At 48.9% G+C, this 26,096-nt stretch overlaps 12 protein-coding genes across 12 annotated transcripts; 5 read left to right on the top strand and 7 right to left on the bottom strand.

Annotated features, from left to right (window-relative positions):
• Positions 1–1,013: 1,013 nt before the first annotated feature.
• Positions 1,014–1,861, bottom strand: N7478_006536 (uncharacterized protein; the record flags this gene model as incomplete). The annotated part of the gene is made up of 3 exons (XM_056922750.1): positions 1,014–1,438; positions 1,538–1,728; positions 1,800–1,861. 3 exons carry the CDS (start codon positions 1,859–1,861, stop codon positions 1,014–1,016), a joined length of 678 nt encoding a protein of 225 aa, XP_056780787.1.
• A 1,865-nt stretch (positions 1,862–3,726) lies between these two features.
• On the bottom strand, positions 3,727–5,753 carry N7478_006535 (sorting nexin 1; the record flags this gene model as incomplete). The annotated part of the gene is made up of 6 exons (XM_056922749.1): positions 3,727–3,891; positions 3,948–4,550; positions 4,605–4,985; positions 5,056–5,537; positions 5,606–5,665; positions 5,720–5,753. 6 exons carry the CDS (start codon positions 5,751–5,753, stop codon positions 3,727–3,729), a joined length of 1,725 nt encoding a protein of 574 aa, XP_056780786.1.
• A 510-nt stretch (positions 5,754–6,263) lies between these two features.
• On the bottom strand, positions 6,264–7,174 carry mde1 (methylthioribulose 1-phosphate dehydratase MDE1; the record flags this gene model as incomplete). Its single annotated transcript, XM_056922748.1, has 3 exons — positions 6,264–6,375; positions 6,456–6,931; positions 7,028–7,174. 3 exons carry the CDS (start codon positions 7,172–7,174, stop codon positions 6,264–6,266), a joined length of 735 nt encoding a protein of 244 aa, XP_056780785.1.
• Positions 7,175–7,837: 663 nt separating this feature from the next.
• On the top strand, positions 7,838–9,683 carry clxA (calnexin; the record flags this gene model as incomplete). The annotated part of the gene is made up of 3 exons (XM_056922747.1): positions 7,838–7,960; positions 8,044–8,457; positions 8,535–9,683. The coding sequence occupies 3 exons, from the start codon at positions 7,838–7,840 to the stop codon at positions 9,681–9,683; spliced, it is 1,686 nt and encodes a 561-aa protein (XP_056780784.1).
• A 768-nt stretch (positions 9,684–10,451) lies between these two features.
• N7478_006532 (CoA-acylating methylmalonate-semialdehyde dehydrogenase) lies at positions 10,452–12,354 on the top strand (the record flags this gene model as incomplete). The annotated part of the gene is made up of 3 exons (XM_056922746.1): positions 10,452–11,166; positions 11,240–11,877; positions 11,938–12,354. 3 exons carry the CDS (start codon positions 10,452–10,454, stop codon positions 12,352–12,354), a joined length of 1,770 nt encoding a protein of 589 aa, XP_056780783.1.
• A 293-nt stretch (positions 12,355–12,647) lies between these two features.
• Positions 12,648–13,626, bottom strand: N7478_006531 (uncharacterized protein; the record flags this gene model as incomplete). Its single annotated transcript, XM_056922745.1, has 4 exons — positions 12,648–12,773; positions 12,837–13,283; positions 13,450–13,491; positions 13,573–13,626. The coding sequence occupies 4 exons, from the start codon at positions 13,624–13,626 to the stop codon at positions 12,648–12,650; spliced, it is 669 nt and encodes a 222-aa protein (XP_056780782.1).
• A 432-nt stretch (positions 13,627–14,058) lies between these two features.
• On the top strand, positions 14,059–15,669 carry N7478_006530 (uncharacterized protein; the record flags this gene model as incomplete). Its single annotated transcript, XM_056922744.1, has 3 exons — positions 14,059–14,097; positions 14,152–14,211; positions 14,290–15,669. The coding sequence occupies 3 exons, from the start codon at positions 14,059–14,061 to the stop codon at positions 15,667–15,669; spliced, it is 1,479 nt and encodes a 492-aa protein (XP_056780781.1).
• A 281-nt stretch (positions 15,670–15,950) lies between these two features.
• Positions 15,951–17,787, bottom strand: N7478_006529 (dolichyl-P-Man:Man(7)GlcNAc(2)-PP-dolichol alpha-1,6-mannosyltransferase; the record flags this gene model as incomplete). Its single annotated transcript, XM_056922743.1, has 3 exons — positions 15,951–17,380; positions 17,449–17,727; positions 17,778–17,787. 3 exons carry the CDS (start codon positions 17,785–17,787, stop codon positions 15,951–15,953), a joined length of 1,719 nt encoding a protein of 572 aa, XP_056780780.1.
• A 117-nt stretch (positions 17,788–17,904) lies between these two features.
• N7478_006528 (YOS1 family protein) lies at positions 17,905–18,478 on the top strand (the record flags this gene model as incomplete). Its single annotated transcript, XM_056922742.1, has 4 exons — positions 17,905–17,938; positions 17,992–18,051; positions 18,144–18,254; positions 18,423–18,478. 4 exons carry the CDS (start codon positions 17,905–17,907, stop codon positions 18,476–18,478), a joined length of 261 nt encoding a protein of 86 aa, XP_056780779.1.
• Positions 18,479–19,600: 1,122 nt separating this feature from the next.
• On the bottom strand, positions 19,601–22,322 carry creB (uncharacterized protein; the record flags this gene model as incomplete). Its single annotated transcript, XM_056922741.1, has 3 exons — positions 19,601–21,910; positions 22,022–22,162; positions 22,284–22,322. 3 exons carry the CDS (start codon positions 22,320–22,322, stop codon positions 19,601–19,603), a joined length of 2,490 nt encoding a protein of 829 aa, XP_056780778.1.
• Positions 22,323–24,173: 1,851 nt separating this feature from the next.
• On the top strand, positions 24,174–24,533 carry N7478_006526 (uncharacterized protein; the record flags this gene model as incomplete). The annotated part of the gene is made up of 2 exons (XM_056922740.1): positions 24,174–24,262; positions 24,287–24,533. The coding sequence occupies 2 exons, from the start codon at positions 24,174–24,176 to the stop codon at positions 24,531–24,533; spliced, it is 336 nt and encodes a 111-aa protein (XP_056780777.1).
• Positions 24,534–25,347: 814 nt separating this feature from the next.
• N7478_006525 (uncharacterized protein) lies at positions 25,348–25,680 on the bottom strand (the record flags this gene model as incomplete). The annotated part of the gene is made up of 1 exon (XM_056922739.1): positions 25,348–25,680. The coding sequence occupies one exon, from the start codon at positions 25,678–25,680 to the stop codon at positions 25,348–25,350; it is 333 nt and encodes a 110-aa protein (XP_056780776.1).
• Between the last annotated feature and the right edge of the window lie 416 nt (positions 25,681–26,096).

The following is a 26,096-nucleotide window of genomic DNA, read 5'->3' as shown; positions in this document are numbered from 1 at the left end:
TATGTCTGTAGTTTTAATGACATCCAATTAGAATAGCGAAAGGTGAGAGGTATTCTTGCCTGTATCTTAAGGTTTAATTTGCTTGAGTGTCGCGAATATGCACAGCAGCACAAAGAGGCACGAGATCAGTCAATACTTCTTTCAAGCAGTTCAATGTTTGTAGTAGTATATACCTCTTGATGCATGTTGAGATTCAATGGAGTTTGTAGAAAATCCCACTTGAAAGCCTACCTAGGTCGCATAAATCAAAGATCTGCTGGATACATCTTGTTACAAGATTGAAAACTCAACCAGTACCCACATACTTAACCTTTTCAAAGGTTGTGTGGTTCAATATATGGTACAAGATACTATCTGCCTACTACTATATATTCCACTTAGAGATACTCGGAAAAAGTGCGATGACCAGGGCTGTGTAGACATATTTCATTCCAAGGTTCCAACAACTTGAACTTGAGGGTGTGTACCATAGCGAATTCACTAACTTGAAGGCCCCGAGTGGGCATCGACAGCCCTGGTGTGACTTCGCTATTGTCGCGAAAGGTATTATCAACTCTTTCTAAGTCCATCCATGGACTTGAAACTTCAAGCTGTGGCTCGGAGGTTGACGAACTCACAAAGACGTAGAGCAGACTACAAATATTGACGAGGAGAGAACAACTTACTATTGTTTGAAACTTTGCGAAATCGGGAGAATGAGAATTTTAAAATCACATTAGTCAGAAATGAATTTTTCACACTGTAGGACATTTGTAATATCCTAGAATTAGTATATATACAAACAGATATCTTCAGAAAAATATCAAAATGTCCAGATGTTGGCTCTCAGAAGAAACGGCGCTTATATGTACTGCAGACAAAAGACACCATGGCTGTTGTAGTCGAGTCCATCACAACCAATCAAACGAAGTAAGAAGTAAAATGAAACTTGAGCTTCTCATACGACCACCTGCATCAACCTCATAATCACCATGCGACACACAAAGCCATACTCATCCGTGATAGACAGATGATCAACTAAGTTCATGAATGGTGTTATGTTGCCTGGAAGCGTAGTTCGGCGTGCCAATCTCATGAATTGCATTCTGCTCCGAGGACATCTCAGAAGGCGGCATGATGCTGCTTTCCGTCTGTGCCATAGATTGTGTCTGTGGTGGTACATATACAGGCGACCAGGCTGGACCGTCGTCGATGGCGGGAGGTCTATTGCGACCACAGCAGGCCAGAAGCTTCTTGCGGAAGATGACGAGCAGGGCGATGAGAACGACTGCAGCGCAACCGACTGCTATGCCGGCGATTGCGCCGCCTGATAGACCGGATGAACCTGAACCTGAGTCAGACCCGGACCCAGAACCGGAGCCTGAGCCTGAACTTGATTCCGTAGGTTGTGATGTGGCGGTGTTGTATGATGTGGCTTGGGTTTCTGATCCTGAGACGACTGGATGGCGAGAAGGGTGTTGTTAGCTTGACTGTAGGCGGATATGCGGGATTGGAGGATGAACGGGTGTTGCTTTGTATGTATTTTGATATAACTTACTATTAGATGGGGATATGGCGGCGTTGGTGGACGTGGTAACGACGGTTGCAGAATCATATTCCGTTGGTAGGGTACGGTAGAGACTATTATAGTTCCAGTTGCTTAAGCATGAGTAGGCCCAGAGAGCGGAAGATACACCAGCATGCTCCGTGGGAAAGACTGTGAATGAACTGCAGCTGTAATCGACACCACTGTATATATTTGTGAGTACGTGCGTAAGGAGAGGATGATTCGAGGAAATAGCGCATCTTCAGATACATACCAGAGACCATCAAACTCCACATTATCGTATAGAAGTGACGAGCCAGAACAGCCCGTGGGCATGGCAGTTAGTGAGGAGGGTAGAGAGCATCCTGCATAATAGCCACTTGTGATGTACACCTGGGGTACGGGACAGGTTACAGGGATAGCTGATGCAGACTGGAGTCAGTTCCAAGGTTCTCTTGCGAATCGCAAGTTTGTATGGATACGATATGGGATTGTAGATCGCTCACCTGTTACACCAACATACCATCCCATGAAATTAGAGCCTGTGCTATAGTCCGCCGCTATAAAAGTAGTTGACGGGACATCTGATGTTAACGACATGATGAAATTATGGGGAGGTAAGGGTGTCCCAGCCCTGGTGAACCTATTTGAACGCTAGAAGGGAAGAAAAAGAGCCTGGAGAATGCGACCAGGTCGCTGACAAAAGCGTTCAACCGGTCCTTAAGGCGGAAATTGTCTTGGCTTGATACCGAACCGACTAAATGCGCTTGAAAAAGCACCATCGTATGTACATAGGCTCGTGTTGGTCCTGGGGGCCGAGCCCTTTTCCAATCACGAATTCCCCGCTTTGCCGGACCTGATTGGGAGAAAACAGGGGAAAACAGGGTCTATAGATCTACCCAGGCTCTGTTCGGCTTAGCGCGCATTTTTTGTTGTTTTAGGGCTTACAACACTGCCCACCTGGGAATGGTGGAGTTTGTCTACCCCCACAAAGTGCGGCTGATGTCCCGGATGGGCAGGTACCCTGTCACACAGGGCCCAAGGGACTTAAGGTAAGTTCATGGGAAGGTATACATTTATCCAGACAATATTCTGTCAAGGCCATATACATACTCGAACCATGTATTTGGATGTTCCCATTCTCAAGTTGATATTTTCTATCCAAAATTACCGATCGACATATGCAATTGGGCCACGGGCTTCCGGGTTACGGTGCCTTCAAAGTTTATTCCCAAGCGATAAGCTAGTACATATGCGCATCTGAGACATTGGGATCATCGGAGTTAATGTCGGTACGGGCGAAAGGCTTCTCCTGATTCGTTTTGAGGATTAAGCCGCATTGCAATACGAGTCAGTGATGCATCGTGGCTCTGGGCGCCAAGGGCACTGCAAGCCTCAATACACATCGCACCAGTCAATTACCTGAAATATTTCGGTTGTTTGTCTGTATCTGTGCAGGTAGTGATAGGTAATAAAAGTCGAGAATGCATAAGAGACGTCATTTTCTAATTCCTTTCATTTACGAAGTAACTCCTGTCTTATTTTAGATTCGTATCTCTTTCGCATTGACACTAATGTATGTGGCTATGGTGTCCTCCACTTTGCTTGACTTTTCCCAGGTGCTTAGTAGTAACGGCTGTTGAGTTTCCAGGGGTTTGAAATAAACCATTCTCATACCGTTGAATTCATTCCATATCGTTGATATCCACTCCAGGGCTCCGGATCACTGCCGGGCGACGCCCCCTCGTGGGCAAATGCCAGGTGGGAACAACTTGGAAAGTTTATATTTTTCTGTGTCCAGGATACACTGCATATAAAACCTTCTAATCTTCAAGATTAGAGATGTCCAAAAGTACTAGTATAAAAGATGACCATTGTCCCACTATGGCCAAGATCTAGAATATACTTTATATCCCCCTTGCGATATGCCAGTATACAAAAGGATCAATCAAAGCCAAGGATGCTTAATATTTGGTATCGATTAATACCCAGGCAGTGGTATTTAACAGGATGACTGGTGCAACTATTGGAAAAAAGGGAATAGAAGTTTGTGTTATTGATCAGGGTGCACCATCGTACGAGAAAAGGAAAAGGCTAAACAAAGGCAATCGATTGGGAATATGAGATGGTGATGGTGGATGATGTGGAAACCGAGGATAGCTCGGCTGCATCATAGCTCAGAGGTTACAGAGATGGGAGTTTCACTCTTGACCCTCAGCCACCGGAGCGGGTTCAAGCTGTGATGGCGTAGACTCTGCGGCAAAACCTTCACCGTGCTCATCGGTTTGCGAGGTTGGAACATAGTATGGAACGCCATCTTCACCGGCATCGAGACGCAGGAGGAAAGTCTCCCACAGCTCGATCAACTGTTGTTTTCTGATTAGCTATATGTCGCAAACGAGGACGCAGAAAGAAAACCTACCTCTTTTTGAGCTTCCACGGCACTTTCCAGGAAAGTCTCAACACCCGACTTGAAATCCTCCACTTTCTCTTTCTCGAATCGGTGCAATTCGTTTCGCATTAGACGGCCCATATCTTCGAATAGCAATCGAGTCTGGTGCACCTTGCGCTCGGCATCAGCGACATCGGCATTGACTTGATTTAGTCGATCTTGTTGAGTCTTTCCTTGTCGAAGTAATTTCTCTTGGGTATTCTTGCGCTTTTGAAGATCCGACTCTGCCGCATGCCAGCTATGGAAAGCCTTTTGCCGTTGGCTGAAAGCCGTCTTGATACTGCCAATCAAGCGAATGTACTCGTCGATGGTGATCCCAAGTGTCAAAACATCCTGTTGAGCCTGGCGTTCATATAGTTCGCGAATGCGTAGTTGAAGCTCCGAGAGTCCATCCAATGGCGAGGATAATGCCGGCGAAAGTTCAACAGCCGAAAGAGCATGCAATGAGCTCGAGAAGTCGCCCGCAGCTTCAGAAAGTCCCTTCCGTTGCGCAACGACTGTATCCATTGATTTTAAGAGCGCCTTCAACTGGTTCTCTAATGCGTCCAAATAAACCTTGCGGTCGTGAAACCACTATAGAGAAGTTAGTAGACTGGCCAGAAGCCCCTTCAAGAGGAGTGAAATTACGTCGTCATGTTCCACGAACTTGTTTCCTCCGCCAACAGAAATACCAAATGAGCCAAACATGCCTTTGCTTTGGCCCAGATCTGGTTCTCTGTTCTCTTTATTCTTGACATCGACGTTGAAAGCCTCACTCTCCAGGAAAATCTTCAGATCCGCATCGTGTTGCAAAATTGGGTGAGTGGCAATCTTATTCAACATTCGCTCAAGAGCAGCTCTTCGGGACTCGACGAAATTGGTATCAAATCGGCCCACGGCTTGCTTCTCCGGGGGAGGAGCAACAACCACTCCGGGGTTGTTATTGTGCATGGAGTTATATAACCAGAGGAAATCCCGGTATCGGCGACTCACTGCGAATTCAGGCTGGCGGTATGCTTTCGAAGTAGTCTAAACAAACAACGGTGTTAGCTTAGCCTTCTATTGTCCTTCGTCGCATTGCTAATAGAATTCTTGATACCTTTGTCCGAACTTGATAAACAATATGGCTGCTAGTCAAATCTCCCACTTTGTGTGGGTCACCGACGGCGATATCAAAAGTTGGTTTCGCAGCCTGTTCCACACTCATACTAGGCTGGGTCTGACGTCTTGGACCTTCTGAATCGGCTGCGGGCTGTACGGGCGGAGGTCCTCTGAACCCAGCACCATCCTCTTCTAAATTAACAGAGTCGGCCAGGCCACCCGCGCCTGTGATCTGAGAAAAGGTCGAGGGGGGCTGAGGACCGCGTGCAGCAAATGTTTCTTTCTGGGGAGGTGCTGGGGCTTCATCGGTAGGTGTTGCACTGGTCTCCGCAGGAGCTTCTCCTAAGGGACCAAGTGGGTCGACTGCATCATCTACAGATTCCAGTCGTGTAGGCTGTGCGCTAACTTTGCCTCGTGGCCCTCGTCTTCCGGGGGTACGAACCTCCGCTCGCGCCGCGGACGGAGCGGATGGAGCAGGAGCTGCAAGGAACGGGATCGACCGTTAGTGAGGGGGTAGATGAAACCAGCGGGTTTGGAACAAGACCTACCACTTCCTTTGGTATCGGGCTTAGGAGGTGGGCTAGTTGTCGTGGATGACGAGGGTTCATCTGTTTTCTAGATTAGATCGCGATGTCGAGAGCTGCGGGATCATGACTGCCTACCGCCCCACGGGGAGTCGCCAGTGTCGAGGTCCATTGTTTCTTAGTAGATCGTAGACAGGAAATGTGAAAGGGGTGTCAGATGAACGAATCGATAATGCTGCATTGAAGTTCGTTCAAAGGGAGTCTTGAGGCAAAGGGAATGCTTAGAACGGCCGTTGCAAGTGGGAAGCTGGCAGTTCGGAGAGTGGAGGAGGATCCGCGAGTCCTTAGTCACTCACGGGATCCCGCTTCCAAGGTGGTTCTTACCCCGAGGTGTGTTGTTGTCCCATACATTATTCTTCTTTACGCTTTGCCATTGATCTTCGAGCTTCTGTTTTATTGGAACTAGATGCCTCTTTCTACGTTTTCAATATACCGATTCAAAACTTATCAGCTTAGAAAGCTCGGCTTCCAGAATTCCTTGGTTGTTATAAATACGTCATATCATCTCACATCATCTCGATTGGGACTCCCCAGGACTGGCCAATCTATGCATAATACCCCCATTATCTGCCCTGGATCGGCATACCGCATGTCATGAAGGGGCTTTATTTTTGGGGGATGCTTACTTGACCCATGGAAGGCCCAGCTTGTGCATCTCGACCGCCAGCTGGAACAGGTAGTCCAAGGACTCACACTGAGTCTTGGCCTTGGCGACATTGTCACCCCAGACATAGCTATGATTGGGTTAGCAGATGAAAACTTTGAATGAAGGTGTTCACTTCAAACTTCTGAATCCTTTGGAATCAATACTTACATTCCGTGTCTGCGCACAAGCACCGCATATGTGTCAGGGTACTTGTCCATTGCAGCTTCCAAGCCACTGGTCAGATCCTCCTCGAAGGCAGTATTCTCGATAATTGGGATGCTTAGGGTATCGAAAAACCCAAGCATTCCCTTGTCCTTGCCACGAGGGATACCCTTGATCTGTTCGATGTTGTTGATCTCGAAACAAGCATCAGGCCCCTTCTCGCGCTCCACCAACAAAGTAACCAGAACAGCCCATTGTGAGTGGGTGTGAATGCAGCAGCCGGCGCCATGCTCAAAAGCCGTCAAAAACAGAGGGGTACAAGCGGATGGGTTCAATTTGAGGGGCTTGCGGATGTAGTTGCGCTCTGTTGCAGGGTACTTCTTGGTCGGCCACTGGATGACGAAAATGTTCTCGGACTTCATCATTTCCTTCTGCACGCCGGATGGAGCAATGAAAATATGGTCGCCATGACGAATAGAGGTCTGTATTAACCAGTATTTAGCCGGGATTTTGGAGCAATATGCGATAGTGAGGCCTCAAAAAGAAGACAAAAAAAAAAACCGGAACATAGAACTTACACCACCGCCAGTGCCGGTCACCCATCCCCAGTTGTAAAATCGGCGGCAAAGCTCCGGGATGAGGTTCGCCGGATGTTCAGGGTCGGATGATTCAACTAGGTGGTCATTGTTGACGGCCTCGACGGCCTTGTTGTCATCGGCGCACATGGTGGTAGTGGCTGTTGGAGGGGTCAGTCAAAGAGCGGTTAATGACAAGGGGCCATAAAAGGGGCCACGAAATAGGGAAGGGGGAATTGATTAATTTCCACCACAGTATGGAGTACTGACCTAAGGGCGCAAAGATGAGACGTGGTTAACCAACTGAATGGGGAGGGGAGTGTAACAAGAGCACATCGGCATATCGGCGCATCCAATTAATGAGGTGGGGTGGACTTTTGCGCCTGGCAGCTTCCGGGGGCCCTTGCACAAGCACATCATTTATGTGGTCGCATATCCGTAAATCAACAAACGAACCCTCGTAAGACATGAAAGGCTGGTTCATTGCAGGATTAAATAATTCATTAAAAAACACTATTAAATTTATTAAATTAAAAACAAAACAAAACCACCTGAAACCACTAGCAACAAGCGATCGAAGGCGATCGAGGACGATGGAGTTATACTTCGGGGAAGTCTTGGGTGTACCTTAACCGTGGCTAATCCCGATTGGGGGGAAGCATGGAACCGCTCTGAAGAGGCCACCTGGACCTTCTGTGCACTTTCTCCATTCTTCTATATAACCTCCGCTTTTTCTCCTCTTTTGCTCCCCTCAAGCTTTCTTCAACCCCCTTCCCTTGTTTTTGTTCGTTTAATCCTTTGTTGTCTGTCAACATGCGTTTTGACGCTGCATTCACAGCTCTGGTCTCTTCGGCCACTCTCATGGGCTATGCTCATGCCGAGGAGGCCGAAGCTGCTACCAACGCTGCTGCTGACATTGAAAAGCCCACTTTCACTGTATGGTCCCACACCTGACTCCAAATCCCACTCCACTACGCAATTGACTTGAAGGGTGAAACTAAACTGGTACTCTTTATTAGGCTACTAGTCTCAAGGCCCCATTCCTCGAGCAGTTCACTGATGACTGGGAGACTCGATGGAAGCGCTCCAACGCCAAGAAGGATGACCCCAAGTCTGATGAGGACTGGGCCTATGTCGGCGAGTGGGCTGTTGAGGAGCCTACTGTCTTCAAGGGCATTGAGGGTGACAAGGGTCTGGTTGTCAAGAACCCGGCAGCTCACCACGCCATCTCTGCCAAGTTCCCCAAGAAGATCGACAACAAGGGCAAGACCCTGGTGGTTCAGTACGAGGTCAAGCCCCAGAACTCTCTGGTTTGCGGTGGTGCCTACCTGAAGCTCCTCCAGGAGAACAAGAAGCTCCACCAGGAAGAGTTCTCCAACGGAACTCCCTACGTGATCATGTTTGGCCCCGACAAGTGCGGTGCCACAAACAAGGTATGTTTAATTTCTCAACACGCGACGTAATATTTTGAATCACGCGCTTACCAGGTATCTCTTGTTTTCTTGATCAGGTTCACTTCATCTTCCGTCACAAGAACCCCAAGACCGGCGAGTACGAGGAGAAGCACCTCAAGACTCCCCCCGTCGCCCGTACCTCCAAGATCACCTCTCTTTACACCCTGATCGTCAAGCCCGATCAGACCTTCGAGATCCTCGTTAATGGCGAGTCCGTCAAGGAGGGCAACCTTCTGGAGGACTTCGCTCCTGCCGTTAACCCGGAGAAGGAGATTGATGACCCTAAGGACAAGAAGCCCGCTGACTGGGTTGATGAGGTTAAGATCGCTGACCCCGAGGCTACCAAGCCCGCCGACTGGAACGAGGAGGCTCCCTTCGAGATTCTGGATAGCGAGGCCGAGCAGCCTGAGGATTGGTTGGAGGATGAGCCCACCAGCATTGCCGACCCCGAGGCTGAGAAGCCCGAGGACTGGGATGACGAGGAGGATGGTGACTGGGTTGCCCCCACTGTCCCCAACCCCAAGTGTGCTGATGTTTCCGGTTGTGGCGAGTGGACTCGCCCCATGACCAAGAACCCCGAGTACAAGGGCATCTGGTCCGCTCCTCAGATTGATAACCCTGCCTACAAGGGTGAGTGGGCTCCCCGCAAGATCGCCAACCCCGCCTACTTCGAGGACAAGACTCCCTCCAACTTGGAGCCTATGGGTGCCATTGGTTTTGAGATCTGGACCATGCAGAACGACATTCTGTTCGACAACGTTTACATCGGTCACTCCGTTGAGGATGCTGAGAAGCTTCGCAAGGAGACCTTCGATGTCAAGCTCCCCATTGAGGAGGCTCAGGAGAAGGCTGCTGAGCCTAAGCCCGAGACTCCTGCTCCTGGTACCACCACTACTTTCCAGGAGGACCCCGTGACTTTCGTCCGCCAGAAGGTCGACTACTTCGTCAACCTGGCCAAGGAGGACCCCATCCACGCGGTCAAGACCGTCCCCGAGGTTGCCGGTGGTCTGTTCACTCTTCTTCTGGGTTCCATCCTCGTCGCTGTGCTCGCCATTGGCTCCAGCAGCCCAGCTCCTTCCGCCGACAAGAAGGGCAAGCAGCCCGCCACCGCCGCCAAGGAGAAGACTGGCCAGGCTACCAGCTCTTCCGCCGACACTGGTAAGGGTGGTGCTACCAAGCGCACCACTCGCTCCTCTGCCGAGTAAAGGTGAGGCGCAATGGTGGAAAAAGAAGCAACTCGATAAATTCAAACATTTCAGAACCCATGATGGCATCATTCTCGCGTCGATTCCCTAGTCAGCTGTCATTTTTTTACTTGTTATTTTTCTTTTTTTTTGTCATCTTGGTGATGTGTGTAGTTGTACTTTAGCTAGCCAGAGATTCTCAGAATGGAAAATATCTTAACCCATCTCTGACAGTCTTGGCCCTATTATGTTCCAAATTCCCCAAAATCTATGCATGATTCATCCCAATTGACTTCCACATACGTGCTGTAAGCGACTATTATTAGACGACTAGACGACGAATTGATTAAACGAGCGTCCATCAGACCTGCATACAGCAAGTACTCATTTCAATTGCCAAATTAGACCAGTTTAGTCCATTTGTATGGTTGCTTCCTCGGATTAGCCTGCCTAAAGCACCACGTAGGCGAGATCTGGAGACGATTGCCTAGATAGACCGCGCAGGTTCGGCGATTGGAGCTGTATCTTCACGCATTCTGATTGGTAGATATCGCCGAAAGGGCCAACGGAGAGCTTATCGTGCTCCTGTTGACTAAGATTCCTTATTCTTGTGTGGGGAAATCCGATTCCAGGCGGTAGGGCGGTTGACCTCGGGCCTGGGGTAACACATTCCCCTCTTCTCATATATCTTTTAAAACCTCCCCATTACACAAACTGTCTTCTTCTTTCTTCTTCTGCCTCTGTGTTCCGATATCTTTCAATTCCTCTTTGACATCTATCTCATTCAAAATGGCCGCCCGCCGGTCTCTGGCTTGCTCCATTCCCGTTCTCTGCTCCGTTCCCCGCACGCCCGCCGTTGCCCGAACCGCCTCTAATATCCGCTCCCTCACTGTCGCCACGCCCGCGGCTAGACTCTCTTCGCGGGGAGGTATCTCATACCCTACTGGAGTGTCTACTTCACGACGTCTTCATGCAACAGCACAGCAGCTAGCCCCTGCCACTACATCGGCAGCTTCAACTGCAACTGAATACCCGACAGACCACAAGCCCATTGCCTCCCCCATCGACACTACAAACTTCCTAGATAATGAGTTCACTACATCCAAAGCATCTACCTGGATTGACCTCTTTGACCCTGCCACCAACAACCTCGTTACCCGAGTGCCTCAGAGTACTGATGAGGAGTTGAAGGCTGCGGTCCAGTCGGCGGAGAAGGCCTTCCCCGCTTGGCGCAACACTAGCATTATGGCCAGACAACAAATTATGTTCAAATTTACCAGCCTGATCCGTGATAACTGGGACCGCTTGGCTGCTTCCATCACTCTTGAGCAGGGTAAGACTTTTGCTGATGCTCGAGGTGATGTCCTCCGAGGCTTGCAAGTCGCCGAGACTGCCTGTGGCATCACCACCCAGATGCCCGGTGAGGTGCTCGAGGTGGCGAAGGATATGGAGACCCGAAGCTACCGTGAGCCATTGGGTGTTGTTGCGGCCATCTGCCCCTTCAGTAAGCTTGATCATAATATCAACATTAGGCCGCCTGGCTTGTCTCAATTCACGAATGCTAACTGTCTGATTAGACTTCCCCGCCATGATTCCTCTGTGGTGTATCCCTATTGCCACCGTCACTGGCAACTGCCTGGTTATGAAGCCCTCCGAGCGTGACCCTGGTGCTGCCATGATCCTGGCTGAATTGGCTAAGCAGGCCGGCTTCCCCCCTGGTGTAATTAACATTGTGCACGGATCTGCCCGTACCGTGGACTTCATCCTCGACGAGCCTGCCATCAAGGCTATCAGCTTTGTCGGTAGCAACCGTGCTGGTGAGTACATCTACACTCGTGGCTCTGCCAATGGCAAGCGGGTGCAGGCCAACCTGGGCGCAAAGAACCACGCCGCCGTCCTTCCTGATTGCAATAAGAACCAGACTCTGAACGCCATCAGTGGCGCTGCTTTCGGTGCTGCTGGACAGCGCTGTATGGCTCTGAGTACTGTCGTCATGGTTGGTGAGACCAAGGAGTGGCTTCCTGAGATTGCCGAGCGGGCTAAGGCCCTCAGCGTGAACGGTGGCTTCGAAGAGAATGCCGACGTTGGTCCCGTCATTAGCCCCGAGAGCAAGAAGCGTATTGAGGATCTGATTGCCAGTGCTGAGGCAGAGGGTGCTACTATCCTTCTGGATGGCCGAGGCTGCAAGCCCGAGAAGTACCCCAACGGCAACTTTGTAAGTTTTGTTCCAATTATCGTGTTGAATATTTATGAACGCACTTCTAACATCTAATAGGTTGGGCCAACTATCATCACCAACGTCACCCCCGATATGAAGTGCTACAAGGAAGAGATATTCGGTCCCGTCCTTGTTTGCTTGAACGTTGAGACTCTTGACGATGCCATCAGCCTCATCAACGCCAACGAGTACGGCAACGGTGCCGCGATCTTTACCAAGTCTGGCTCCACTGCCTCCAAGTTCCAGAAGGAGATTGAGGCTGGCCAGCTAGGAATCAACGTCCCTATTCCCGTTCCTCTGCCTATGTTCTCCTTCACCGGTAACAAGAAGAGTATCGCCGGTGGCGGTGCTAACACCTTCTACGGCAAGCCAGGCCTGAACTTCTACACTCAGCAGAAGACCGTGACTAGTCTGTGGAAGAGTGAAGATGCAGTTAGCACCAAGGCTAATGTCGTTATGCCCACCCACTCTTAAAGTTAATTGACCCGATGACCGTTTTATAAGTTGCACCGGTAACTTGTTATTGGCGCCATGATTCCATTTTCGATGCAATTTTATACTCACAAAATGTAGCTTACTAGTATTAGAATGAAAGTATTTAACAGCATTCCACTTATTCAAATATTGTATTTTTGTTCTCATTTCTTGGTATGCTTTGCTGCTTATTTTAGACTAGCCTGATGTCAAAAGATAGTATTGTTTAGTTTGGTTCTATTAGACTTAGCACAGCCCTGGAATCTAATAACTTGGATATAGTTCCAACAATTCTAATCCTCAGCCCGTCGCTCCTGGAAAGTGTAAACCAGGCGTGCCAGTTCAATTTGCTTATCCTTCACAACAGCTACGCGACGAACATAGTGGCGCTCTCCCTGGATAATCTCAAATCCCCAAACCTAGACAGAGCCGAAATTAGCATATCATCTTATAACAAACAAACACAAGACGAAACCACATACCTGCTCAGCGGACCAGCCACTCTCCTCATTCACAACCCAGCTATGCGCAAACAAGCCCTCTCCAACTCCAAACTCAGCACCCTCGTCCTCAATAAGGAAGCCTTCAGAAGCAGATCCATCGACCAAAGTCTCGCCGAGCAAGAACTTCTCCACTCGAGCGTCGCCCTCGGGCTCTCCGACCTTAGTCTGCTTATCAAGAGCTGGACGACCGTTGGCACCACGGAACATCCGCGAACGACCCTTCAGATTACCGAAGATATCATCAGCGTGCTCGCGCTCCTCCCAGTCCAGAGTACGTCTCTCTGAGGTACCAGTAATACCACCGGTGATGACTTGGTCGACATCGATATGGTACACGGCGGGGTTGTGCTCATCTTTGTACTCATGCACATGCAGGGTAACGGTGGCATAAGAAAGACCCTTACGGAAGAGCCAGCTCATACCTTGCTATACAGGGAACATTTGTTAGCTCAGCTATTTATCGTTCAATGGGATACGAGGCGATATCACATAATATGATACACATGGCTCATTGGAGCGGCTCAGTTTATACTGGAGCTTTGTGTGACCTCATCGAGGGGCATATGCCCGATAAAATGGAATTGGTACTTACCAGAGCGAGAATGGGGTCGGTGGGGTCGGACAGATTTGCGTCCTGTTACACAAGTTCGTCAGATACAGGCTTTTAATTTGGGGGCTGATAGTTGGGACAGGCCCTTTCAATGGCTTAACATACCATAACCCACTGCCCGTTGAGATTCTTGATTGTGATATCGGCGGGGGCAGCCATGTTGTATTGTTGTAAAAAATGTAGTAAAGTAATAAGGAGTCAAGTAGTGAAGCTTAGGAATGCGGGGTGGTGGGGTTAAATAAGGTTGGAGATGGAATTGAAGGTATTCCGAAAAAGCACAGAACCAGAGTAGTGAGATGAAGAAGGGAAAAGCTTTCAAGAACGAAGACAGAGAGAAAAACTAACAGAAATCGGCCCCCAGATGATCTTGCCCTCTATATACTGTTCGGTGCTGTGATTTCCTTGCGCATGTGCCAATCCCGAGGCTGACACGTGCATACGCTGAGGCAATCTTATGTCATTGTTGCCTCATATTTAGGGTGTCAAAGTTTGTCAGACACTAAGGCACCAAGGCAGTAAAGGCGGACTTATCTCAACGCGGGCAGCTATAGTTGGTCCGCGTTGTTGACCTCCTCACCCAATTAACATATCATGGCTTTCAACAAGAAATATGCTGGTCTGCCAGACTTAGTAAGCTATGGAAGCACCAATTACTACATGCCCTCATCCCTAATTATCCTCTAGGACCCCGCGCCAGATATCTATGAGACCCCTGACCTGACCGACGAAGCGTCTACCGTCCCCGTGAGTCCGATATCAACACCACCCAACAGTGTAGGCTGTGACAGCGAAAGGCTAATCTGGTGATTTTTTGGAGGACAGACCACAACAGTTCGCACAGAATCCGACCAAGACGATGCGGGCTCTAATTCCGACATTGATCGCGAAGGCGTTAATGCCGACGAAGCTCGTGCACACTTCATGGGCGCAGCAGTCGATGCCCGCGACACCAATTTCTCCGACAGCATTTCAATGAAGCGCCAAGCATACCGAAGTAAAGATAAATCTCAGCGTCGGCGACGAAGACGTGAGGATGGCACCGAAGAAGTTGGCGACCTGAGTGACAGCGAAGACGAGTCAATGGAACGGCGACTAGCTCGTCTGCGACGAGAGGTGGAGGATCTGAAAGTGGAAATGTCAAATAAAGCCTCACTGGAGAAAAAAGTGGTTTATAGCGGATCGACTGGACCTACAAGCGAGCCAAAAGCTGAAGACCGGGAACTTGGAGATGGTGTAGCGGAGCTGAGTTGCGCATTGGACAATTTGCATGCGCAGTCCCGAGGTGCTTCAAATACATCTTTCTCGGCTGCTGTGGCTCTTTCAAAGAAACTTGCATCGGATTCACCGGCACCAAAACCTGATGGAAAGCAACCGCAACAACAGTCCCAGAAGGAGGGAGCTGCTTCTTCGGCTACCACAACAGTCCCCATTGAGACAAGTTTACCAGCAGCTGGAATTCTTTCCCACGCAGCTGCGTTCGAAAGCCGATTGGCACTTCTGGAAACGTCAGTGGGAATCTCAAGCGCCTCAAATCCCTTTGTCGGAGACGGACTCAGCGAGCCCTCTCTACAACCTGTCCTCCCAGCTCTAGATCAACTGACATCTCGACTCGGCGCTCTTACTGGTCTTCTCGTGGGCACAAACCCATCATCCGGGATTCCTACCGCCGTCCCAGGACTGACAACGCCACATCTCGAAGCACTCTCATCTCGAGTCCGCAAGTTAACAACGGATGCCGAAGCACTAGCCTCCGCTCGCAAGCGCGCAGCCGAAACAGCCAAAGCAGCACAATCAGCCCGCATGGCTTCTTCGGGATCGAATGAGACTCCCGCTCCATCTAATGCTGACGGCTCCTCCCCCGCTGATGACGAGCACACTGCCAAGATTCAGGCTTTATATGCCACACTCCCGACCATCCAGTCCCTACACCCTCTTCTTCCCAGTGTGTTGGAGCGGCTTCGCTCATTGCGTGCCTGTCACGCCGGTGCTGCACAGGCTGCTGACTCGCTTAACGAGCTAGAAAAGCGACACGCAGAAATGGCCTCGGAGATTGAGCAGTGGCGCGAGGGTCTCGCTACTGTTGAGGAGAAGATGGGTCAAGGCGAGGCGGCCTTGCGGTCGAATGTTGAGACTGTTGAGCCTTGGGTACGTGAACTGGAGTCACGTATGGCTCGGCTGGAGGGTCCGCCTGGTGGACTTTAAAGGCCGCTTGTACATGCATTTGTTATTCGATTCCATTCCGGGCTTCTTTGAAGCTCGAATGGAAGTCTTTCATGATAAATAATACCCTTTTTTCTCTTGTTCATTCAAGTATACTTCATTTATTTCTGGATATTACGTGACATGTCAACACATTCGATGAAAGTACACAACAAAAGCCCACCCAAGTTTCTCACATGGCTCGAACTATGGAAATTGTCATCTAATTCACAAAGAACCAACTAGAATCATTCTCATTAAGTAGGTGCATATAAGGTTCTAAATCAAACGGCAGACTTCACCCGTCTCAACACTTTCACCCTAGGCACCATTTTCAATTCGACCCACCAACCCTTCAATAGCAGTTTCCTAGCAGTCTCACGCAATTTTTCATAAAAGTCAACCGCGTGCTGACCTCCAATAAAAGACAAAAGCCGCTTCTCAGCAATACCATCCGCCAAAGCCCCAGGTCTAACAATTGAAATTCCAGCAAATCCCTCAACAACCTTAACAGTTTCCCATTGTGAAGAAGGAAGCGCAGTATGCAGACGGGTCTCATCTTCGTCACGGAATTCCAAGTCCGAAGAAGCTTCAACAACGACATAGTCAAACTTCTCCCAAAACACAGCCGTAGACTTGGTACTCTCATCTTCTGTCTTGTCGTATATCCAATTCGTGGTCTGAGTATCTGTCTGTTGTAGGAAACGTGTGACCCCTGTTTGGCATGCTAGGTTTCCAAGATAAACCGATATATTCTCTTGTCTATCAATTTGCGAGTCGACAGATGACGTTTGAGCTTGATATTGATGCAATGCGTTGAGAGCATGGGCTCCTGGATAATTAGCCGCGGAGGCGGGTAAAAGCACAATATTCGATAAGCAAAATGAAGCAATTATAGAGAGAATTAAGAAGTAAGAGGCGCCACGCGCGAAGAAAGAGCGAGAGCGACGTGTCCAGAGGTAGTTGGCACCAAGAGCAGCAACAGCCGTCAAAGATGGGATGATGTATAATATGAAGCGCCATTCTTTATGTGGCTGGATACTATACAGAGCAATGAAAGAGAAAGATGGAATGAGGAGGGAGAGCGCCGGGGTCCGAGTTGCTGGTTGACGGAGTGCGACTGGGATAGCGAGTAGATATGTTAGGGGGTTGAGGAGGAGTCTCGGGAGAGCGTTGAAGAAGTAGAAGGACCAAGGCTCTGTTCCCCATGCCGAGGACTGGCCATGGATTACGTTGAAGACAAATGCTTCAAACTCGGGCCAAAGAGGGGCGCGCTGCCAGAAGAGCGAGTCAATAGTGACGGTGGTCAAAAGGCCAAGTGTGAGACCAATCAGGCCGGCTGGGACGGCGGTTTTGAATATATGAATGCGGCCAGTTAGAATTAGGAACAGTGTTTGTGTGCCAACTAGGACTGCAAGCTCGGAGCGAAAGACGACGCCGGCGATGGTAAGAAGGCACAATGATAGTCTGTATGGACCCTGTGCTTGGGCATAGGACCTATCGACTTTATCCAGAAGGAGAAATCGCATTGCCAGAGTTGTTAGGCCAAAGGCGAACATGTTAGACAAGGGCCTTGAAGCATAGTAGATCACATGGAATTGACTGCTCTGGAAGAGAAGGTACCATATACCAGCTGTCTGACCGAAGCTGCGGCGGAGACCGTATGCGAACACGCCTAGCGCGAATGCATTATAGAGACCCAGTATTCCTCGGGCTATGGTCATGTTAGTTTAACTGTATCGCAAAGCATATAACATGGGATCATTTCAAGAGCTCTCCTACCTAGAACTTGTCGATCAATTCGTTCATCCAACGTGATCACGCATTGCGACAGCTTAGCGAGTGCGGCAGCACCAACAGCTGTCCGAGGCACAGCGCCAGGAAACGCAAAGTGGTCATAGTTTATGCGCTCAGAGTCCAGTGTAGAAGGAAATCCATGGACCAAGATATCATGAACAGCTTGGATATGGAAGGACTCCTCAACTTTAGTATAGGGCGCAACGAGGAGATGCAGAATAATCAAAGTTGGGAGCAGAAGCAGAAGCCCCGCAAAAAGAATTCCTATAATAATTGTTAATTAGGGGATCTTATAGCTTGCGTGGTAGACTCACCATATCTCATGGCTGCGGCGAACACCTGGAAGTCGATTGTTGATCCGGAGATGTGGCGCTTCCCGCCTTATCACTTTCCCAACTCCCACCTCCGTCCAGTCCGTCTTTACACCCCCGACCCGCCACAATGCTGCTCTTCGGCCTTGGAAACCTGTTTTACAGTATGTCTTATCTCCTCTTACTGACGAAGCTAGGCTAATAACTTAATTTCTAGTCATCATTCTCTTCATCAACTCCATCGCCGTCCTGTCCGAGGATCGCTTTCTGGCTCGCAGTACGCCTTCCCCCTTCTTCCCCACTAAGCGCATTATCTACCCTGAAGGCTTTGAGAAAGGTGATAACATCTAATACCATGGTCTTATACAGTTGGATGGGGTCGAACACAAGCTGAGCCGAGCTTCGGCACGAGCTACGATAGCAACAGCGTGAAGGCTAAATCAATCAACTTGATCGCCAGTGTGCGGACCGTAATGCGGAGTATGTCTTCCCCTATTGCCCTTCATATTCCCTCTATATGTATCAAGCTGTATCATTGCTTCTCAAGCCATACAAATTGGTCGAGTCGCCAAAGCTTGAAGCGCCAATAGTGCAGAACAGCAGCTCCAGGCTACATCGAACACAGCTGACAGAAATCACAACCCACAGTACCACTCATCGTCATCAATACCGTCATCATCATATACGAGCTGGTTCTCGGCTGAACTCCTCATCTCTTTTCTCCCGCAAAAGCAAATCCATATCGTCTTGCGCCTGGTTCGACATTTATCTCACGGTTGCCTCCTCATTTCGCCTAATGCGATCTCATTTCTTTCCTGGCGTATTAAGCGAATGAAGCGAATATAGGCAATGCTGCCTGTTTATACTTGCTTTCCACACCTATGAGACACGCGGCATGATGTACACGAGCTACTAGCACATTAGAATGAGGTGGATAATGAAGCCCGAGGGCAATTTGAATTGTTGGCCTTGGATCATCTCCTTTGCAGCTTTGACTTGGACAAGGCATTTCTACTGTTGCCGTTCAGACTAATATGAGTTGTGATGTTGAACTCTCGCGTTGTTTTCTTTATTTGAGCTTCTGCTCAGTCCTATGTATATACCAAAAATTTCACTAATTCAAAAATAAAAAACAATCATATCCATTGGTAATAACTTGCGCATAGATGAATATGGCAAGCGTAGGGGAAACTGTACACCAAATGCTGAGATAGGTCCAGATAAATGAAGATAGATAAATCATAGCAACTTGTCTGCATTCAACGTGATGATAGTAACGCAGGTAGATAAGGGTAAGAAACAAAATATGCATCATAAAGACTGAGAAAACCTGCTGGGCTTAAGGCAAAAAGAAAACGCCAAATAGATTCCCGTGTGCATGCTTACCAGCATTGCAAAACCAAACGCCTCTCTCTGCGCCAGACGGGAGATAGCCCAATCAGCGCTCGTACCGTGCCGCCGTACATGCTACTTGAATTAGCAGCGATGGAAAGAAGAGGCAAACCAGAGAGGAAAAGGAGAAAGAAAATAAAAAGAAAACGATGGCCTAGATCAATCTCCAAAAGGTCTAGAAAGACATGCCTCTGGAAAATTCCTGATTAGGATCACAAACTAAAGGAGAAAGGTATGAAGAAAAATGGCACATGTCCCATATTGAAGGGACATGAAAATGATGATACATCCACGGAAAATATGTGCAAAAGCAAAAATGGCTTATATGTGCATAGTGATAGGGGGTATCTCCGTGTAAAATCAACCCAAAGATGGCAAATGCAAGAAAATGAAAAAAAAAAAAAAAAACGCTCGCTGAAATAGACGAACATGGTTCATGAAGCTGCGGATTTTTTGAAGCTGAACGATCTCCATCGATGGGTGGTGCCAGTTCCATTTCCAACTTTGTCGCTGCTGCCGTTTCCTTGGTGGTGACCACTGGGACTATTGATACTTATGGGGCTGCTGATGCCCAGATGAGAAGTATGGTTTGCCTTAGGGGAGGTAGACAGCAGCGGGAGGTGGTCATGGTTTCCGTTGGTTTTGGGAGTGATCTTGGGAAAGGCGCTGAAGTTGACGCTGTCACTGGAAGTGTGGTTGTGGTTGTGGTTGAGATTATTATTCTCTTGGATCGGAGGGAATGGTGTTGAAGTTGGGAGTGAGCTGGAAAGCCTAGGTGTATCCTTCGCGGGCACAGCTGGTGGGTTTGGTACTTCCTCTTGTGCCGGCATTTCGGGAACTGGAGTTGGAGCGCCTTCTGTGGTGGAGGTCGACATTCGCGGATCCTTTTCTTTGTCTTTGCTGAGGCGGTTACTGATACTGCGACTGCTGCGTCTAAAGATGTTGAACCGAGATGATTCTCGAGGTGAGCCATTCTCAGGTCCAACATCAGCTGCATCAGGCTTGCTTGCTTCTTTGCTAGCTTTAAGGGCTCTTTCCAGATCTGCGGCCTCTTGTTTGATTTGAGCTTGCCATTGTTGCTCGGCTTCCTTGCGACGAGCTCTTTCCGCCCTGTCGTTGTTTTCGCGTTCTTCTTTGGCGGCTTTTTCGGCTGCCTTCTGAGCTGCACGTTGTTCTTTTTCCTCGCGGGCCTTTTCCTTTCGAGATTGAACATCGCTCTTCTTCGGGCTCAATGCGTGAGCTGGTTCGCTAGGAATGGGTGGGGGTGGCGGAACCTCAGATGTTTGAAGAGGTGGTAGGGTTACCGGCTCGTGCTCGGGAATTTCAGGATGCACGGGCATCTGGCCAGGTGCTGTAGTCGTTTTATGAATCGGAACCAGCCGGTTTGGATCATCTACAGGGACACTTTGCACATGGAAAAGGTTGCCGTTGGGCTGGATATCAGACTCAGAGGCTGCGGCAGATGCTGCTTGATCCTCTTGGGCCTGCTCTCGGAGAACAGCCTCCAGGGTTGTTTCTTGGTAGAAGAGAACGTATGCACAAGCCAGACCGGGTCGGTCGCCGAAAAAGTTCCGAACATAGCTCTTGTCGACTGGCTGTACCAATTCATCGTCAAACAACAACCAACCACGATCTTCTGTCTTAATAATCGCAACATAATGGCCGTGATATGGCCCACCACCAATGTGAACCACAACGGCATACAGCTCGTAAAGGCGATCCGGGTCTTCGGCATCATCAGTCGTATTAAAAAGCCGCAGATGATAAGGATAGACGACTCGATGAAACAACTTTTGAAGTCGCTGTAGATCTTCGGTGTATTTAAAGCGCTTCAGATGCAAAGCCAGCACACGTGGCAAACGCTTAATCTTCATACGTTTTTCTGCTTCTTGGAGACCGCCGCAGTTATCGCAATGAAACTTATTCCTCTCGCAAAGCATTTCCTCAGCTGAGAACTTTCGCAAACAAGACGTCACAGATGAATGTTGTTCAAGATCCACGGAGAGATCCAAGAACACTTCATCTCGCTGGGAAACTTTTTCGCATGTCAAGCATTTCGTTTCTGATGTTAAGATACCCTCAAACAATTCGTGAACCCATCTAGTTGTATTGGGTGATTTAGATCCAGTACTTGTCGTCAGTCCTAACGAGTCGGCGCTTTCACTTGGTGGCAAAGCCTTCTCTGTGAAATTCTGCTTTGTCGCCTCGGCTTCCACATTAGCAACGACCTCGTTCAACAGCAGATTCAAAAACTCATGCGCATCTTGATGCATGGCGGTCCGGAACATTTCATTTTCTCGGCGCAATACATCCAGAAATTGCTGCGGGCGGATGATTCCAATACGAGCTTGACTAGCCACCAGAGACTCAAAAATGTCTTTTAATGATGTAAAAAGAGATTCCGACATGCCATAGCTGCTGGCATTGTTCTTGGTCTCAAGGATCGGGAGAGTCTGGAGGGCAACTTTCTTCTTGTATTCGGGTGAATCTTTATCTTCTGGTTTCTGTGGTTGATTAGGAGTTGCACCTGGTTGGCGCGCGGGGGGATTCGCCGCTTTCTGTTTGGCTGCTTGCGACTCGGCCTCTAGGTGTGCATTTGGATTCTGGTATTTCAGGTTCTGAGCGAGGGCGGCCTCGAGACTTTCGACCGGGGTGCGCTGTGGGTAATTGATGACTGCTTCGCGGAAAGGAACGGAATAGTAAAGGCATTGAAGGATCGAATTGCAGTAACAGGTGTTTCCGTACTGGGCCTCCTTGTGTCAGCAGGGCGAAGAGAGAGGGACGAGATAAGAGCGGGAAAGAGAGCAGAGTGTGCGGAGGGGACGTTGAACGACTTTTACCACCGGAATACTCACATTTTCCATGCCAAAAAATTTGTCGCTTCCATCTATACGGATGGGGCCCATGTCCTGCAATCTCTTTTCTAACGGACTAATCTGTGGTGCTTGAGGATCCTTCTTGGGATTTGGCGGAGCGGGCGAAGGGGTGTTTGTGGCCTATAAATGAACAGAGAGTCAGTGTACCGTCCTAATTTGAATTGTCCCACGAGCCGACGGGAGCATGCTGTGACACCAGCAAGAAGGGATCATGCTCGCAGAAGATGATTTCAAGCCTCACCCCATTGCGGGGGCCTCTATGGAAGAGACCCTTCTTCATGATGGCTGGGTGGTTTGGCCGATCGCACCCGGCGGCATGGAGGGAAACGAGGAGTCGAGCCGATCGATCGCAAATGTGAGCATATGCAAGTTTGGTGATTGATTCGTATAGTGCGATGTCAAGTCCAGCGAGATGAGATGAGAGTAAGAGGTGAGGTGGGTTGGGGTAAATCGGGGAAAGACTTTAGGCCGAGCACGTAGAGTCGCGGAGAGTGTCCGGGGAAGCCACCAAAGCAGGCCTGAAACGCAGGAACCGCATACGGGGCCTCCGTTACCGAAGAAAGAAGAGGGGAAAGGGCTTCCACTAAAAGAATCCAAGAAGGGGAAAGGGGGGAGGAAAGCTTGGAAAACTCAATACTCAAGAGGAGATGGAAGGGGGGAAGATGAAAGAGAAAGAGAAGTGAGTGTTCTTGCTGTGGCGTTGAGCCGGGGTTGTCTTTTATCTGACTGTACAGGCCGTAATCACCAGCGGGGACTAAGTATATTCTGAATTTCCTTTATCGGATCCTGGAGTAGTATTATGAATTATTGATTATAGTCGGTGGTATCAACTTATTTTTTTATCTTTTCTTTTCTTTCTTTACATAATAAGAGATTTATTGGCTGGCAACTGTTATCTGTTGGGTATATAGATTCTCCATATAAAACTATTTCAACATAGGTCAGCATCCACTGTGATATGTGTGTGTGGAAGGACTCCCCCTGCCTCGACCCCGGTTTTTTTCCCAACTGAAACCGAAATTCCCGCATTGAAAATGCAATCGAATCATCCAGAAAGAAAAACGTCCCCCCCCCCAGAATTTGAACTAAATAGCCTTTTGCGCTGGTTATGGCAATACACGTATAGAAACCTTAACTTTGTCGGACCACCCAGGCGCTAGATAGTACTAGACAGTTACTAGACAGTTACTAGACAGTACCTGGGCTGAGGGTTTCACTCGGGGCAGTTGATCAATGACGCCCGAATACTCCACCTCCCATGACAATACAATACAAACTACGAATTTCCAGAATCACCCAATGTTTCCAATGTTCAAGTGCCGCATTTTCTGAGCCACGTGGAGTTCCTAAGGCAGGTACTCGCCCAATCGCAGATTTTCTGTTGTTGCATCTTCTGACTTGCATCGTCCTCCAAGCGAAAAATCCACCCGGATACTTCGGAAAGACAAAGAGGAGAAACTACAATGAACAAAACCAGGCAGTGAGGGAGATTCGACCCATTATGTCATGGCGATTGGTCCTAGCCCTCGCTCCCCTCCCCAAAGCCCCCACGGTCTCCCATGGAACCTGGCTCCTCTTTTCTGTTACGGAAGATGGGGGCCTGGAGTTCATCGCGGTCTTCCCCATTAGCCGTGGCCCATCGATTGGCTACTCACTGAACGGGCGCCCCTCGCATGGCGTGTCACATCCACCAATAACCTGTCTTGTCGTGGGGCCTCAGCGCCGGAACAAACATTAGTGGCGGTGGAGTCCTTGCCCAATTTGGACTCCTTGCCTCGACCATTCGCGCCCAGCATCATGCGGGGGGGGGGGGGGGGGTAAAAGGAGGGCAAACGGGACTGGAACGGAATATCAACGCGAGATCAGACAAGATCAGATCCCCTCTTTAGACTAGACAAGGGGGTGGCAGCATCTTTCCTTTTTAATGAATATTGGATGATTGGGCCGCGCGGCCCTCTTCGAATCCCCAGAACAGAACGACGTGCGGCGACTTTCCGATGGACCTTGGACCTGGGTCATTAATCTATGCAGCGCGTGCAGTAGTGCACCCACCACAGTTCGATGTTAGTATAACATAGGCTCCTTGCGGGGTTCCTGCGCGCTAAGCAAGCTCGGGTATATGCCCACAGGCATGCCCAAGCCGCCTTCTTCCCTCCCTCCCTTCATTGAGATCCTTGATACGATCCCAGCTCGGGATCTGATCCCGCTGTGCCGAGAAAGGTATGTTACAATTCATTGGGTAAGTCGGTTGCAGAACACTCAACAATACCTGCGTCCAAGCGGGTGGTCTGCAGACGCCGTGCAGATACTACCATCGATCCGTGCCACACTCCATGTACAATTGTACATCATGGTGGGGGTGGCACTCAAGTCGCACAGGTTGATTCGACCACCGTTCGAGGTTTTGCCTCTTGCTTTTCGTGATATACAAACAAAATTTGATATGCATGTAGCCGAAGCTGAGGATTCAATGGCGTTTCGGTTGGGTTAATTTATACAAAGTTTATTTGACCTTAGTAACTTTGGGAAGATCCAGTAAGATACTCCGGTTCAATTTGTACGAGGCGAATAATAACTTTTTAAACAATATGTCATATCCATAAGTAGATTGCCCATCGCTCTAGAGCTTTTTGGCCCCCTTAGAAAGGAGCCTTGGGGGCGACCGAGTGATAATACATGTACCATAATTCAACCCACTGAATTGATCAACAAGGCTCCCCAGATAATATGCCGCACGGATAATTCTTCCTAACTGCCAATTATGGCTATGTATCGGGTTTATCGGAATTGGCCATAGTATCTGAGTCCGTAGTATTGTTAGTGTTTTGACAACAATTCCCTTTCCGTTGGTGGGTCTCGGAGCTCTAGTCTCCGTTGATGCTATCTCCGTTGATCCATGCTATGACGTTCTTTTATCCCTACCTGAACAGGAAGGTCTGTACGAAATTATACATCTCCAGTTCGTGATTAGATCGGCGGTCTCTGCTTAAGAAATCTCGGAAGAAAATGACATCTCCACTATACTGCAGTAGCCAAAAACAGGCTCTCAATCCATGATGGTGTACCTTCTTTCAATTATTGTTACAACACCTACTCGCAAATCTCGATAAACACCTCAGCCCATCCCGAGCTGTCACTCTTAAACTCTCAACAGCTCCACTGGGTTTTCAACCTTCGCCTCCCCAGTCTCCCCCGCAACGGTAAAACATTATGGATACATGTCCAAGTATGATCATGCTTGATATTATATGTTACAAAATCAGGGCAAACGCAACCTGCCTCCGCGAAAAGCTTTCTTCCTGACGCTAGACCACCTGGATAAAGACGGAGTTGAAACGTATTATAATATGGATAGGTTCGCTATCGCCTCCCGTGGACGTTGTTACTAGAGGGTATTCCAGTTCCTGGAAAGTATCCTTTATGTTCAGCTCGTGAGAAACATCCTGCTCTCCCTCCAGATCGTCGTTGTTTACTGGGACATTGGTGATACACTTGAGAGACCATTTGACCCAATTGAATTGAACCTTCTGGGCAACATCCTGGATAATGGGGCTCGTATATTCACGCAAAGTTGTCATACTCAATGTAACCTGAAAAGGCTGCGGATCGCCTATTTTAATAGCGAGGGGTACTGTCATATTAAGTTGAAAATGGCAACACGGTATGGACGAGGATTCAAACATCTAAGCTGATTTCTGTTTCAAATATAGCCTCTTTGGCTGTACATCAGGGAATAATCGATGGTTGCGCACTGTGCATCGGGCTGTGATGGTCTTCCACGCAAAGCGATTATTATCCTCCCTCGCAGGATGCCGAATGGTTATCGGGTATCTTGCTCTGCATATATGACGGCCTTCACTGATACTTTACGTATCTTCAATGAAATATTCAACTTTAATTCCAGTGGGATTGGGAGGGTCCCTGCTGCAAACCTCTTGGTGCTCGAAACTTTGAATGTCCCAGGCAGAACAAGGTGGGAAGGGTGATCTCCCTCTAGCGGTAAGAGGCTAGTTGCCTATAAATGACCTTCTCTGGCAGATCTTTCGGGCTCATT

Source organism: Penicillium angulare (assembly GCF_028827245.1).
Source record: "Penicillium angulare strain IBT 27051 chromosome Unknown utg000004l_segment0_segment0, whole genome shotgun sequence".
NCBI lineage: Eukaryota > Fungi > Ascomycota > Eurotiomycetes > Eurotiales > Aspergillaceae > Penicillium > Penicillium angulare.
Note: the sequence above shows the minus strand (reverse complement) of the source record. Positions and strands in the feature narration are given on the sequence as shown.